At 38.0% G+C, this 14910-nt stretch overlaps 1 protein-coding gene across 2 annotated transcripts in view; it reads left to right on the top strand.

The window, feature by feature from the left end:
* Positions 1–220: 220 nt before the first annotated feature.
* The window catches only part of LOC136693991 (dedicator of cytokinesis protein 2), a 111239-nt gene continuing 96549 nt past the window's right edge, over positions 221–14910 (top strand). The window contains exons 1-16 of one of the 2 annotated variants that reach the window (XM_066667309.1): positions 221–339; positions 3549–3632; positions 4163–4203; positions 4329–4384; positions 4483–4579; positions 5014–5162; positions 6209–6344; positions 6806–6963; positions 7267–7348; positions 7499–7634; positions 7950–8025; positions 8200–8276; positions 8836–9086; positions 11483–11581; positions 12015–12087; positions 14339–14442. In XM_066667309.1, the coding sequence (XP_066523406.1) occupies positions 297–339; positions 3549–3632; positions 4163–4203; positions 4329–4384; positions 4483–4579; positions 5014–5162; positions 6209–6344; positions 6806–6963; positions 7267–7348; positions 7499–7634; positions 7950–8025; positions 8200–8276; positions 8836–9086; positions 11483–11581; positions 12015–12087; positions 14339–14442 (1662 nt within the window). In that variant the 5' untranslated portion in view covers positions 221–296. Of the gene's footprint in view, positions 340–3548; positions 3633–4162; positions 4204–4328; positions 4385–4482; positions 4580–5013; positions 5163–5987; positions 6027–6208; positions 6345–6805; positions 6964–7266; positions 7349–7498; positions 7635–7949; positions 8026–8199; positions 8277–8835; positions 9087–11482; positions 11582–12014; positions 12088–14338; positions 14443–14910 lie in introns of those variants that run through there. The other variant, XM_066667310.1, reaches the window with a different exon arrangement.

Here is a 14910-nt window from a genome sequence, read left to right as displayed (position 1 = left end):
AATTAGTTTTATTCTTCTTTCAATAATTAAACAATTGTTTGAGTTGTTGAACAATATTATCAACTTATATGCTCATTGCTGCTCACTGTCCAGTCAGATACGCTGCTTTGAGGTTCTTGAAGAAAAGGGTATCTGTACAAATGAGTAGAATTGAAAAGAGGAAGGAAGAGAGAGAGAGGGAGGAGCATCTCATTCTTGTTCTCTCTCACACTTGACAGAAAGAGAAACAGGGCCGAGCAATAGAGAGCAAGGAGGAACTCGAGGCAGACAGAGGCAAAGCATTGTCTTAGTTCACCATGGGTCCGTGGACCAGGACCACCACTGAAAAATATGGAGTTGGTATGTGTATGTGTTTGTATGTTTAAATGTTGTTAGTGTGCAGTTTGAGCAGTTTGAATGCATCAGGAGTGGCCCTTGAAGTGGTGTCTGTGGACGCTCATTTGGCTTCCTGCTTCACAGGATGTTGGCAGGTGTTGGTGGTTAGACTGATTTTTAAACCCATAAATTTAAAAAATAAATTATGCTTCATCTTCATGCACAAAGATGAGTTGTAGTGTGCTTTTGTAGCTATGAAATGTAGTTTTTACACAAGGATCCCTGTCTGTATCAAGACAAAACTTTGCAGTGTGAAAAAAGTAAACCATATTAACTTTCCGTAGCTTTCCATTAGAGGTACAGAGTTACACTTTTTTTGCAACCTTTGCGAGTTTATTTTGAACCAACAAGTAATTTTGAAGAGAATATGTAGCTTTGATTTGTTAAGTTTTGGGAAGGCATTTTGAGTTTGGGGCAAGGAAAATTATTTTGTACTTCGTCTGCTGTGCTTTTCCTGTGTACATACTGCACAGGTGCAAAACACCTTTTGAAAACAGTGCAGTATTTTGCAATTACCTGTTAAAGCCCTGTTATTTCTTTGAATTTAACTTAAATGCTTAAATGTTTTGACATTTGTCAGGTGACCTGATAGCCGTTTATATCTGTGTTTATGTGGTCTCACAAAGGAAGTTGACAAGAGAGGAAGTAGGCCAACGAACTAAGAACTGCAAAAGAAGTATCTGTGTGATTGCATTGCTGATGCTCAATGCATCCTGACTTGACTTGTAGACATGCTAAATTCCGGCTTGATTTATATCTTTATATCACAATGTGATATTTTTCTCAAATATGTTTTGATGTGTGAGGTTAAAATCTAAGTAGCCACCTGTGGTCATGGTAGTCACTATATATAGAAAGATACTCTCTCTTCTCTCTCTCTCTCTCTCTCTCTCTCTCTCTCTCTCTCTCTCTCTCTCTCTCTCTCTCTCACTCGCTTTCTCTCTCTCTCTAATGCACTGGGTCTTAGCAACAACCAAGCACGTAGCTGACTTTGAACAGAGCTTAAGGTTAAATATCCTTTCCATTCCAAACCTATTAAACATGTGTTCATGCTGTCCAGGCCTTAAGCCTGTTTACAGTCCCTCATTGAACATTAGCAAAACTGGCAGATTGGTAAGATATTTGATTTATTTTGGAATTTGATTTTTGACACTATGTTTCTTCACACATTATTAAAATATATATGTTTCTTAAGTTTGTCTTCAATATACAATCTATATTGTCTAGTATAGATAACTATTCTAGTCTAGTCTACTATATTGTATAATATCTATATGTATATCATATACAAATTAGAAGTGTAGTAGGTGTATGGGCTATATTAGTCCAGACCTGCGCAAGCTTTCTTTGCATATCTGTTCAGATATGCCTATATGTATCTAACCTTAGAAAAGAAACTGTATTTTACACAGTGTTTTACTCAAATGAATAATAACGTATGGACTGCTGGGACTTTAACTGAAATGCTTGATAAATAATGAGCTTTGAAATTTCATAATTTGTGCTACATATGCCAAAATATATTTAGATCAAAAGAGCTCAGTCATTTAAAATGGTTGTGAAAGCGCAGTGTATGCACCAGACAGCATGTTTATAAATATAAAGTCACATGTAGGAACAGCAGATATTTCAGTTTCATTTCTAACACCACCTCGATAAACAATTTAGACTCCACATTTCAAAACAATTCTGAATGACTTTGAATCTTGCAATTCAAGGGGAAAACATATCTTTTTTTCATTGAGGGATAAAAAAGAGGCTGCCTAGTGGTTGTCTCGACCTGAGGGCAAATTTCTGGAGTCCTTGATTAATGTAGCACCCCTTGTACATTTTAGTGCTCAGTTTAATGATTCAAGTCAAATGATTATTATTGTCAGGGTAACATTCCTGTCATTAATTGAACTCCTAAAACCTCCTCTCTGTTCACTGGAGTGACATTTATATGCAGTTTGTACAGGACTCTATATCCACCTACCTCTCTGCAAGACATGTGAAGCTTACAACCGCACTTAAAAGTCACACATGATTTGGTAGAATTAGTTCCTTAGTTAAATGACTTAAAAAACACTGCCCAAAGGAATTCATGGAAATGAAGAGAAATGAATATCACTTGTATTAATACTTAATTATGCTCTAAATGTGATTTAAAATATCTTTTTTTTTAACAGACTTTGCAATTTTGTATGACTTCAAGTATTTATAATAGTTTTTGTGGAGTTTGTAAGCAAAAGATGCGTACATGTGTGTCAGAGTTGGGGAGGACTTTAAAATATTCTTATCCACCCAAGGATCCACCCATTAATTCATTCATTCTTTATCTGTAACCACTTATTCAGTTCAGGGTCGCGGTGGGTCCGAAGCCTACCTGGAATCACTGGGCGCAAGGCGAGAATTCACCCTGGAGGGGCTGCCAGTCCTTCACAGGGCGACACACACACTCACACATTCTCTCACACATTCACACCAATGGACAATTTTGAGTCATCAATCCATCAACCAACCGGTGTTCCTCCAGAACACCCGGAGGAAACCCACACAGACACAGGGAGAACACATCAAACTCCTTACAGACAGTCACCCAGAGTGGGGTTTGAACACACAGCCCTAGAGCCCCAATATTATATGTACTGGAACTCTTGCAGTGCCTTGGACACTGTCTGTAATACAGACTGTGGTACACATATATGAATATTTATGTATTGCTTGAGTCAGATGATCACAGAATACTAGACAGATGTGAAAAGGCACTCGTCATTGATATATTTAGTTTCAGATGATATGTTATTAGAGCAAGTGCCCACAGATCTTTGGCTTTATGATAAAATACATTGTTTAAATAAAATGGACACTGTTAGTACAGTTGGTTAGTTTATAATCCACCCAGAATAATATATATTTTAAGAATACATTATTTTTAAATGACAAAAATAAATACCACCCCACCCCACCCCACCCAATTTGTCATTTTGGAGCTCTGTTCCTTAACAATATGAATGAATAATGATTACATTGTGCATTCTAAATGCTGCATAATATTATCATATGCTTAATAAAATCTCTATAGGTGGTGGATTTTTGAGTGTATTTACTCAGCTGATGCATTTAGAGCACATTTAAAGACTCTTTCCCATTTGTGTTTGTTTTTTTTTGTTTTTTTGTTTTTTGTTTTTTAGTTAAGTGGAATTTCAAAGCCAAAGAAGAAAAGCAGCTTTCTCTGGTTGTTGGTGAAACAGTGTACATACAGGAGGCATGTGAAGGTAGGACTGTAAAGCTATGGGTTACTGGAAGAGTTTGGGTCAATAATTGATGCTTAAAAATGCAATGAGAACATTCCGGTACTGTTACTGTTACCTATAGTATGATGATTGTATAAAGAAATAAAGTCTTGTATTGAGGCACAATTACAGCAAAAAATAAATAAATCAGAGAAGATTATTTTTCCATGGTGTCTTGCCACTAAGTTTATAATAAACCACCTTATTTTGAACACACAGGCTAAGCATCATTTAGCTTTCCTGATTTGTTCTACTGAACCATTTTGCATTTGACATTTTGAGGTTTTTATGCTAAATGAAGAGGTAGAGCGAGCCAAAATTAGGACAACATAGCAGCGGCCTCAGCTATGTCTTAAAAAGCATAGTGAAAGAGATGGTTTAGTTTTCCCTCCTAAACCTCACAGTATAAATAAACTAAAGAGCTGTGAACATTATAGTTTTAGTTGTTACTCTGTTTGTGCTGTTAGGTATAAGTGCATGCTTTAAATAAAATACTGCTATTGTTATTTCAGGTTGGTTTAAAGGCTATGTGACTCGGAACAAGGATCTAAAAGTATGTGAAGCCTTCTGTTTCTGTTTCTGTTTCTTTGTTAAATTCTCACACTCTCTGTTTGTGTCCTTATTCTCTTTGTCTTATTCTTGAATTAAAACATGTTTAATGAGATTTCTGTCCTGTAGGGGGCCTTTCCTGTAAGCTTTATTGAGCTTAAGGAGGTTATAATTGAAAAAAGGGGGTGAGTGGTTTCATATGTTTATTAATTAGAGTGATCACATTGACACTTTGCATCGTCCAGATCAGCTGCCTCACTTCTTTTTCCTGTTCTTTCTGTAGGGATGAAGAGGTTGTGACCTCTGCAGAGATGCCACTGGTGAAGGAGGTTACCACCACACTGAGAGAATGGGGCAGTATCTGGAAACAGCTTTTTGTGGTACTGTTTTTTGTTTGTGTGTTTGTGTAAATCCATAAATCATTTTAAAGAATTCATCAGATCATTCGAAGGAACTTTGTGAGCACAGAAATGACACCATAGAATACATGGAACAGTGCTTATAAATTCTATATCACGTCTGAGGGAAAATATCCTGTATCTCCTTTAAGTAACTTTTTTAAGTAACCAGCTTAGGTTAATGTATAAATTATATTTTTTCAAGCAATTTTGAATTATTTCTATTGGTCAATTCCCCGTGACACTTTCCCACGGCATAAACAGTGTGGATAATGTCAAAAAATGAAACATTGTGTTATGGCTGTGCTCCAGTATCAATGATGTGATAATTCATGTATGTATGAAATGGCATCAATATTATTTTTATAATGTATTTACCTTCTGACCAAAGATGGACTGTATTTCTGACTGTGTAGGCCAATAAGAAGGATCGTTTTAAGCAAGTGCAAGGTTTGATGTGGGACCTCATGGAGTGGCGCTCTCAGCTGCTCTCTGGCACGTTGCCTGGCGATGAGTTTAAGGAGCTCAAACAGAAAGTCACATCTAAAATCGACTATGGAAATAAGTATGACACTTTCAACACCAGTCAACCACTCACACTTACAATGTTGCTGTTTTCAGATATACAGCTTTGTGCTGATAATAGGTATTATGGCATCAATCTCTGCTCCTTTGTTTGCTGGTTAATTGGATGAATATAATGGCACTGACAGAGAGGCATAGAATGGCATTAATTAAACAGCACAAGTGAGTTCCTAATCAACTCTGTGGGGAACTTCAAGTTCCTGTTAAACACAGAATGCTGAATGTACTTTTATTAAATTATTCATCTATGGCAGTGAACACACACATGCACTTGAACAGTGTGAAGTAGTGAACAGTGGGGAGTTAGGTGCCTTGCTTAAGAGCAGGCACCTAAAATAAGCAGGTGATATGGAGGGAGGGGTTAGTTCTGTGTCTTCTCTCCCTCCAACCCCAATATCTTTCCAGTTTCTAGCACTGAAAAGGCAAAGATCTGCTCTAGGTTAGGGTTTATTATTTATATTGTGTATATGTGTATATGTCTTAATTAGGGTGACCAGATGTCCTCTTTTACCCGGACATGTCCTCTTTTTTAGACTTAAAAAAATGTCCGGGCGGAATTTCACAAACGTCCGGGATGTTGTTTTTCTAGAGTTTACATAGAACTTCGAGAAGCGTTTCGTTTACAAACTAGTCCCGCCCTCCCCTACTTCGATTGGTTCGCTTGAGTGAGAAGGGGGCGTGGTGAAGTAGCCTAAAATCTTCTGATTGGAACAGTCTGACTGTAGAGCTACCGTTATTGGTCGATAACCTTCTCTGTAAACATTTAATTGGTCAGTCTTCACGTCAGTAGTCCTTGTTTACGTCAGGCAAAACTCATCTCGAGCAGAGATGCCGAAACGTAAATGTAAGTTATTGGATTAATAATTTCCCATATTTTCCAATGTGTAGCAAATAAAGGTGTAAAGGACCTAAAAGCACACATAGGTTCAGCTATGGAAGGACCAACATAACTGCACAAAGTTATTAGGAAGAGCTTATTTTTAAGCTACACTCTACATTCTGTGTCCTTTCCCTCTCTGCGTGCAGGATCCTGGAGTTGGATCTGGTAGTGAGGGATGTTAATGGGAATATTTTAGACCCTGATAATGCCAGTGTTATCAGCCTGTTTCGAGCTCACGAGGAAGCCACAGCAACCATCAATGAACGCATCAAAGAAGAGCAGGTGAGACAGAAAGACAGAAAACGACCTTACTAGTAGTTTGGACGCTTTCAACTGAGAATATACTCAAACAGTTACAGTATCGTGAATAAATAGACACTTTTGCTATAGGGAAAACTCAGTCAGTCCATATATGATAAATCTGTGCTCTGTAGGAGACTGAAAATAAATTCTTAGTGTAACTTCAACTCCAAACTGATGACTAATTTTCTTTAAAGAGTTGTATGCAAGAACATAAATATTCGTACAAAGGCAGCTGGTGTTGAGTAAAAAAAAATAAACAAAGAGCTTATAAGATTTTTTTCATATAGCAATTCTGTGTTGATGAGCTGAACTGGAGCAAAGCTGGAACAAATCACAGCCCAATCAGGCCGTGATTAATGTGGCTGAGTCAGGTGGTTGTTTGAGTGATTTTAATCTAAACAACTGCATCTCACACTGATCCTTATGTTTCCCCATTTTAGTCTAATGTGCAGATGGATCATTCTGGAGTCTCAGCACGGATCCAGTCCTCACCCACACACAGCCTCTATGTGTTTGTACGCAATTTTGTTTGCCGCATTGGAGAAGAATCAGAACTTTTCATGTCTCTGTACGACCCCCTCAAACAAATGATCATCAGGTGTGTTCCCAAGTGATGCTTCAGCAGTTGGGCCTTGTGTCAATCCAGTTCCAACATTACACGTGTGCTTTGTTTTGACTGCTGGGCTTTGTGTGGTTCCAAATGCTCTGTGAAATGACTGACGATTTCTAAAATAATTCCATTAAGAGTAGATTATATGGACACAGTTCAGCATCACAGCAGCAACCTTGCATATGATATTAAAACTATTTTTCTTACTTCATTGTTTATGGAAATAAAATATTGGAAAATGAGGAAAAAAGCAAATAAGTGGTAACAGGGTTTTCTGCTCTCTCCCTGCAGTGAGAACTATCTGGTGAGGTGGGGTGATAAGGGTTTTCCAAAAGATGTTGAGATGCTCAACAACTTGAAGGTGGTCTTTACTGTAAGTGAACACTAGAGGGGACTAACATCACACTGAATCAAATACATATCATGTAAACTGTAAATTAGTGAAAGCTTCAGTTGCGTAAAGAATGCCACCTCTCACCTAAGAGAGTTACATATTTATTTCCCTTTTTTTGCTTCTCTGTAGGATTTGGGCAATAAAGACTTGAACAGAGAAAAGATTTATCTGATATGTCAAATAGTGCGTGTTGGGAGAATGGACTTGAAAGACACCAGCACAAAGAAATGTACCATGGGACTACGGAGGCCGTTTGGAGTTGCAGGTAGAGTTTAATAAGAGGGTTAGAGCTTATGTAGTTTAAGATCAGTCTGAAGAAGGAAGGCTATTTAAACTAGTAAACAGTCAATTTATAATGGTTTTAGTGTTTATGTAAACTATTTATTATTAAATTTGAGCATTGTTACATTTGTTTTGATCTATGATATTAAGAAGCCATGGTTTCGCTTATATTTAGCATCCGAGTTTGCATGTTTACCTATGCTTTCCAAATTACTGTTTTATAAAACTGAGAGGTTGCTTGTTTGGCTGTCTGAAAAACTCTTAGAGTTTGAAGCAATCTCTGTTGTTTTATTTCTAGTGATGGACATCACTGAGATCATCAAAGGAAAGATGGAATGTGATGAAGAAAAGCAATATTTCATCCCTGTCCACCCGTAAGTTAAGTTCTTCTCTTCTCTTCTCTTCTCTTCTCTTCTCTTCTCTTCTCTTCTCTTCTCTTCTCTTCTCTTCTCTTCTCTTCTCTTCTCTTGTGTCCTGCCATTGACTTTGTATTATTGATTTTTCAAAGCAACTCATCTCATATTTTTCCTTCTCTCTGTGTATTCTAGGGTCATTGCTGAGAACGACTTCCTCCACACACTTCTGAACAAGGTGACAGCATCCAGAGGAGACAGCGGAGGCCAGGGTACGATAAAGCATTGCTATTTTTTCTTCCTTACGGTGCAGTGCGTGGTGTTATTTTTCTACTAACGGTTTATTATACCACAGTGTCCAATAAGCATTCCTGCAGACAGTGAGGAAGCAAGAGTCTGGATTGTAATGATCTACCTTAGAGAGATGAGTGCTAAGGTTTATAGCTTTCATTAACACCAGTAGAGAGAAGGGGTGAGGGCGTAGGTGAGAGAAATATTTAGGATGCAGTTCAGTTATATAAACTACTTAAAAACATTTTTATCTTTAGTACTGAGAAGGGCTGAATTGGTCTTCACTTGCATTTGATATTGACCGCTTTTGGTCATAAATAAGGGATTGCACTCTGCACACACCACATCCAAGGAGATAAACAAAATATTGTTGACTGTTTATCTGATAAACTGGGTCACATTACGTTACTTTATTTTTTTTGAGAACATTTTCATATATGATGCAGTGCATTGTGACAAAAGTAGATGCGTGTTCCAATTTTGTATTAATTTGTCTCTAATCCTTTACCGTATGCTGTATGGCCCTTATCTACATTACAGGACTGTGGGTAACTATGAAGGCCCTGGTGGGTGATATTGTCCAGATCCGTAAGGAGTACCCCCACCTTGTGGACCGGAGCACAGTGGTAGCCCGTAAGTTGGGCTTTCCCGAAATAATCATGCCAGGAGATATCCGCAATGATATCTACCTGACGCTCCACTCTGGAGACTTTGACAAGTACAACAAAACCACACAGAAAAATGTGGAAGTCATCATGCTTGTGTGTGATGAAGAAGGAAAGGTTGTGCCGGTGAGTGTGGGTGACCTCTGATTTTGACTTACCTTATAATTGAGCTATAAGGCAAAATAAGCTAACAGATATTGTCAATATATTATGACTAAAGCTAGTTTTAAGATGAAGGCAAGGGTTATGGTAAGGAAGCACTTAAGAGATTTTTAAGTAGACACAAGGTAAGCAAGCACCAAGCAAATATTAGTGGTTAGTCAATAGGAAATTTTCTTGCTGCTCGAAGTACAGGAGTTGGACAATGAAACTGAAACACCTGGTTTTAGACCACAATAATGTATTACTATGTTGTAGGGCCTCCTTTTGTGGCCAATACAGCGTCAATTCATGTTGGGAACGACATATACAAGTCCTGCACAGTGGTCAGAAGGATTTTAAGCCATGCTTCTTGCAGGATAGTGGCCAGGTCACTACGTGATGCTGGTGGAGGAAAACGTTTCCTGACTCGCTCCTCCAAAACACCCCAAAGTGGCTCAATAATGTTTAGATCTGGTGACTGTGCAAGCCATGGGAGATGTTCAACTACACTTTCATGTTCATCAAACCAATCTTTCACCGGTCTTGCTGTGTGTATTGGTGAATTGTCGTCCTGATACATGGCACCGCCTTCAGGACACAATGTTTGAACCATTGAATGCACATGGTCCTCCAGAATGGTTCGGTAGTCCTTGGTCATCTAGCACAAGTATTGGGCCAAGGGAATGCCATGACATGGCAGCCCAAACCATCACTGATCCACCCCCATGCTTCACTCTGGGCATGCAACAGTCTGGGTTGTACGCTTCTTTGGGGCTTCTCCACACTGTAACTCTCCCGGATGTGGGGAAACAGTTAATCCTGTTGGATGTGTTTCGTCCTTCTTGGTGGTATGCTGACATTACCCTGGATACCGTGGCTCTTGATACATCACAAAGACTTGCTGTCTTGGTCACAGATGCGCCAGCAAGACGTGCACCAACAATTTGTCCTCTTTTGAACTCTGGTATGTCACCCATAATGTTGTGTGCACTGCAGTATTTTGAGCAAAACTGTGCTCTTACCCTCTGCAAATCGAACCTTCACACTCTGCTCTTATTGGTGCAATGTGTAATGAAGACACAGGCTGCTCCAATTTAGCCATGAAACCTCCCACGCTCAAATGACAGGTGTTTCAGTTTATTGTCCAACCCCTGTATGTGATGTGTATTTCCTACATTTTTGCTACATTAGTTAAGTATGTCAGTATTTCAAGTCTAATGAAAATATTAAAAACCTCAGCTTAACAGTGTGTGTGTTTAAAGATTTATATTTTAAATTTTTGGTTATAATTGGTTACATACATATTCATTACATTTGCCTGAAAGCTTCATGACAAAACTGAAGAAGCACACCCTTTTGCCAAAATATTTCTTAAGTGAGGCTTGTTCTACCTCTTTTCCGACAAGTTAACGCTGGTTCCTGGGGTCCTAGTACATCGTCTGTGATATTTTTTGGTCAAAATACCATGTGGATCAAACAACAAACCCTACTCTTACACTGTCTGAACAGCCCTGTTGAGAACAACAGGTTTCAGCCACTGTTGAGAACAAGCCTCTATTTTCTTTCCTGTGATTATTGAGGCACAAGGAGCAGGAAAGTTGGCTTGTATGTTTTGCTTGGTTTAAACTCGTCTTGGCCTCTCACATTAATGCGGGCTCAAGGCTGTGATCAGAGAAAATAAGTTAGTCCAGTGCTGTGATAGGAGAAACTGAGGAGGTGAAGCAGGACAACACTGAAGTGCCTGCTAGCTAAACAAAACCCAGGGCAGAGTCTGAATGACTTGTTTAATCACATGCCCTCAGACTAAGGTAGATTGCAAATATATGGTTTGTGGTCTTGTTAGGAGTCCCAGATGTCCCTATTCATGTGCTAATGAACTCAAATATATATATATTTTCATATGCCTTTTAAAGCTCAAAGAGAAGGGTCAGTGCAAATTCAAAACTGCAGTGTCATTACCTACACTTTTAAATAACCGTAACATGAAATCTGATAAAAATAAAAAACATATTTCCCACAGCCAAGCTCCAGGGCTTGATTTCCACTGTAATGCAGTTTAGATCTACCCTGGTTCTTTTAGCTTTTGTGTAGGAGGATCGATCTTCTCAGATTTGAGATAGAAGTCAGTGATCACTGCTGCAATCTCAGTCATCATCTTTTAAGTATAAATTGCTTTTAGCTGCATGTCAGTGAAAAGGAGAAAGTACACAGAGTCAGTCAGTGTGAGATTGAATACACACTCTGCTGAACACATGTTCTCACTGAAAATTCAGTAAAGTTGTACTTTACACATCTGCGAAACTCATATTAATTATTTACCTCTGCTAAGTGCACTGTTTGAAAAACTGACAACACTACTCTTTTTTGATCTTCCTCTTCAGAATGCTATCTGTTTAGGTGCAGGGGATCAACCAGTACATGAATACAGATCAGTCATATACTACCAGATTAAACAACCTCGCTGGATGGAAACGTTCAAGGTTTGGCTGTTTGTTGTTTATTATTATTATTTTTTTTATAATAAGGGCAAATCCTGGGTGAAACAAAAATTAGGACCTGGAGGTTACAAGTACATTGCAACAATATAATCACAAAAGGGAGAAACATGCAGAGAAGTCCTTGGCAAAACATAGCAATAACAACCATATAATAATAATAATAGATTAAAATATTAATAATAAAAATAACAACAATAAAACTGAATAAATTTAGCATTTCTGGGAATCTAGACTAGGCAGCTAGTCTAGACTGCAGATTGAAGTACACTTTGAAGGACATCTTCATAGGTTACATAACTCACATTAATATAATTTAAAAGTTTTAGGGAACACAGTTGGACTTTAAAACACACTCTTTACACCGTTTGTACATTTAGTGACAATAATGTACCTGTACCGTTCCTCCTTCCTGTAGGTGGCTATTCCTCTCGAGGAGATGCAGAGGATTCACCTGCGTTTCATGTTCCGCCACCGCTCATCTCAAGAATGTGAGTGTTGTGCTCTGGCAAAGTTTTTTTTTTTATTTGCTTAAAATGCTCAAGACAATTCAAGTCAATACAGGAAAAAAACTTAATCTCTATCTGCTTAAGTGAGTTTATCTGTTGTGTCATTGGCTTAGGCCTTCCCATTTTTTCTTGGGGTGGCAACAGCATCCGGTTCAGAAAAGACCAGGCAACGGAGACACAAAATGAAATGGTTATTGTTGAAGTCAGCATTAGAATAAACATATTTAGGCTTAAAATAATCAACACTCTAAAAATCATAATAATGAACACTCTAATCATTGCAGGAATTAATTCCCTCCCAAACAAACCATGTGAGCATGAAACTGGCAGTTTTTCACACAGTGACACTTGCTAAATTAAACCTCTAGTGTTAGCCTTTCTTTATAATACTATATTTAATATCCCCCTATAATTTCTCTTAAGGGGAATTTTCAGTGTCATCATATGGGTCATTTCATTACTGTATTAGATAAAGGGCTGAGCTGACTCTTAAAATGGGCAAAGGATCAAGCAGAGCTGTGTCGAAGGGGAAAAATATTTGGATATAATTACTTGATACATGAATGTAAAAGCTCATAATGCTCAGAATCGAATTTGTTTATGAGGAAACTCCCACTGTTCAACATGGTTTATTGTGTCCTTCAGTGTTTAATATATATAGGGCATATGGATATTGCCACTGTCCAATAAAAAACATGCAGTATCTACATTTTTGTAGATTTTTTATTTACTACATCATTTAAACAGAGCAACTTTTTTTTTAAATTCCAAATTTTTTAAATTGACTTCCATTAAAAGTTAAGAAGGTTTTTTTTCCTTTTCATGTAGAGTTACTATTTTGGAAATGTGGTATATTTTTCATTGAACAGCGCTGATATGTTCAGAGCCTACCTGGAATCACTGGGCGCAAGGCAAGAACAAACCCTGGATGGGGTGCAAAGGCATGACACATACTCACACCTATGGACACTTTTAATTCACCTATTCACATATTAACTTTGTGACTGTGTGAGGAAACCAAAACCTGGAGGGAACCCACATAGACACAGGGAGGACACCCCAAACTCTATACAGAGAGTGAGCTGAGGCAGGGATTGATATTCAAATAAATAATGGCTTTATCTTATATGTGTGGAAATAGCTTCCTAGGTGTAATGACTTTTGTAGCAGAACTTGCCCAGTATTCTTTAAACATGTCTCCAGAGCATTTTAAAGGCCAGTGTAATGGAGTGGTGTGAAATATTCATATTATAGGTCTATAGCTTTCAACACCTGGTATTCAAAATGGCTTTTATTTAATAAATTGTGCAGTTAGTTATACATATCAAGTATTACTTTACTTTGCTAGCATGCTTGTTAGCAAGCTAAGGGCTACACACCTAGCAGCAATAACAGAGAGGGCTAGCTGAGGGCATATGCATTCCTATTAAAAAATACACCCATCCGAGTTGTCTTCTCCCATTGTTCAGTGAATTTCCACTTGTGTAACACTGGAGGTGTGCAGAAGTCATGAGATGGAGCCAGTGAGGTCTTAAACTCAGTATTAAAATGCAGGGTGGCTCTTTGGCTTCTGCTCTAGGGCAGAGGAAAATCTCTCTCCCTTCGTCTTCCTCATTTTTTCCACTCGACCTCACTTTTCCACCATATGATCCACTCTTATGTGCTTAGCGTACATGATCTGAAACATGTTCCTTAAAAATTCAGTGAATTCAATGAATTAAATAAACAACATGGAATGACTTTTGCACTTCTGAGTTACTGGAACTCCCTTTCACCTGACGTTTCCACAACACTTAAAACATCCTTCTTTAGGTTGAGAGCCTGCATGAACCTGGCGGTTCCTTGATATGAAAGAGGTGCATGTTCTGCTCTAAAGTCTGAGCATGTTGCCTTTCTAGAGTCAGATTCATTGAAACTCAAAAGTTTGCAATAAAGTGGCCAGTGAGTGTCAGTAGAAGGGGGGTGTTTCTAATCAAGTGGCCAGTGAGTGTCAGTAGAAGGGGGGTGTTTCTAATAAAGTGGCCAGTGAGCGTCAGTAGAAGGGGGGTGTTTCTAATAAAGTGGCCAGTGAGCGTCAGTTCCATCTTCCTCTCTGCTAGCTGCTGTTCCATGCATTCTTCTGGAAAAGTGTTTTTTAAAACTTCAAATTTCTTAAAATTAACGTGTGTTTGTACACACTGTAAATTTCCACAATAAGACATTCATTTTCTATTTTTTTTTTCTGTATCTGTAGCAAAGGACAAAAGTGAGAAGAACTTTGCTATGGCATTTGTAAGATTGATGAAGGAGGACGGAACAGTGCTACGCGATGGACCACATGATCTGGTGGTGTTTAAGGTCAGATACTGTACTCATATACACATAAACATAAACACACACATTCATTCCAGTCTCCTCACATGACACTATTGCATTTTGTATAGTGTGGCGTTAATCATGCCGAACGGCACATACACATTTAATTCCACTTAAAGGAAAGGATATACTAGCTGATGAACTGTAAAACACATTTGTTATTCTTGTGATTTTTTCCACTGAAATCCTCTTATACTGGTTTACAAAGAAAAAACAACATTTCAGTTATACTAATCATGGATTTTATTAATGTTAGTCTTATACGTTGCAGTTCTAATTGATTATTCCTTACTACATGCGTTTGGGCTGAAATATCTAGAGATGTCAGAATATATAAATCTCATTCTTTAGTAGCAAATTTATTTCCAAAACGCCAAACAAATAAACAAATAAAATAAATTATTTATGAACATAAGTTGCAAAATGTAATGAACAAAAATGTACATTTAT

This window comes from Hoplias malabaricus, chromosome 4 (genome assembly GCF_029633855.1).
Source record: "Hoplias malabaricus isolate fHopMal1 chromosome 4, fHopMal1.hap1, whole genome shotgun sequence".
In the NCBI taxonomy this organism is placed as follows: Eukaryota; Metazoa; Chordata; class Actinopteri; order Characiformes; family Erythrinidae; genus Hoplias; species Hoplias malabaricus.
This window is presented reverse-complemented; position numbering and strand designations above follow the sequence as displayed.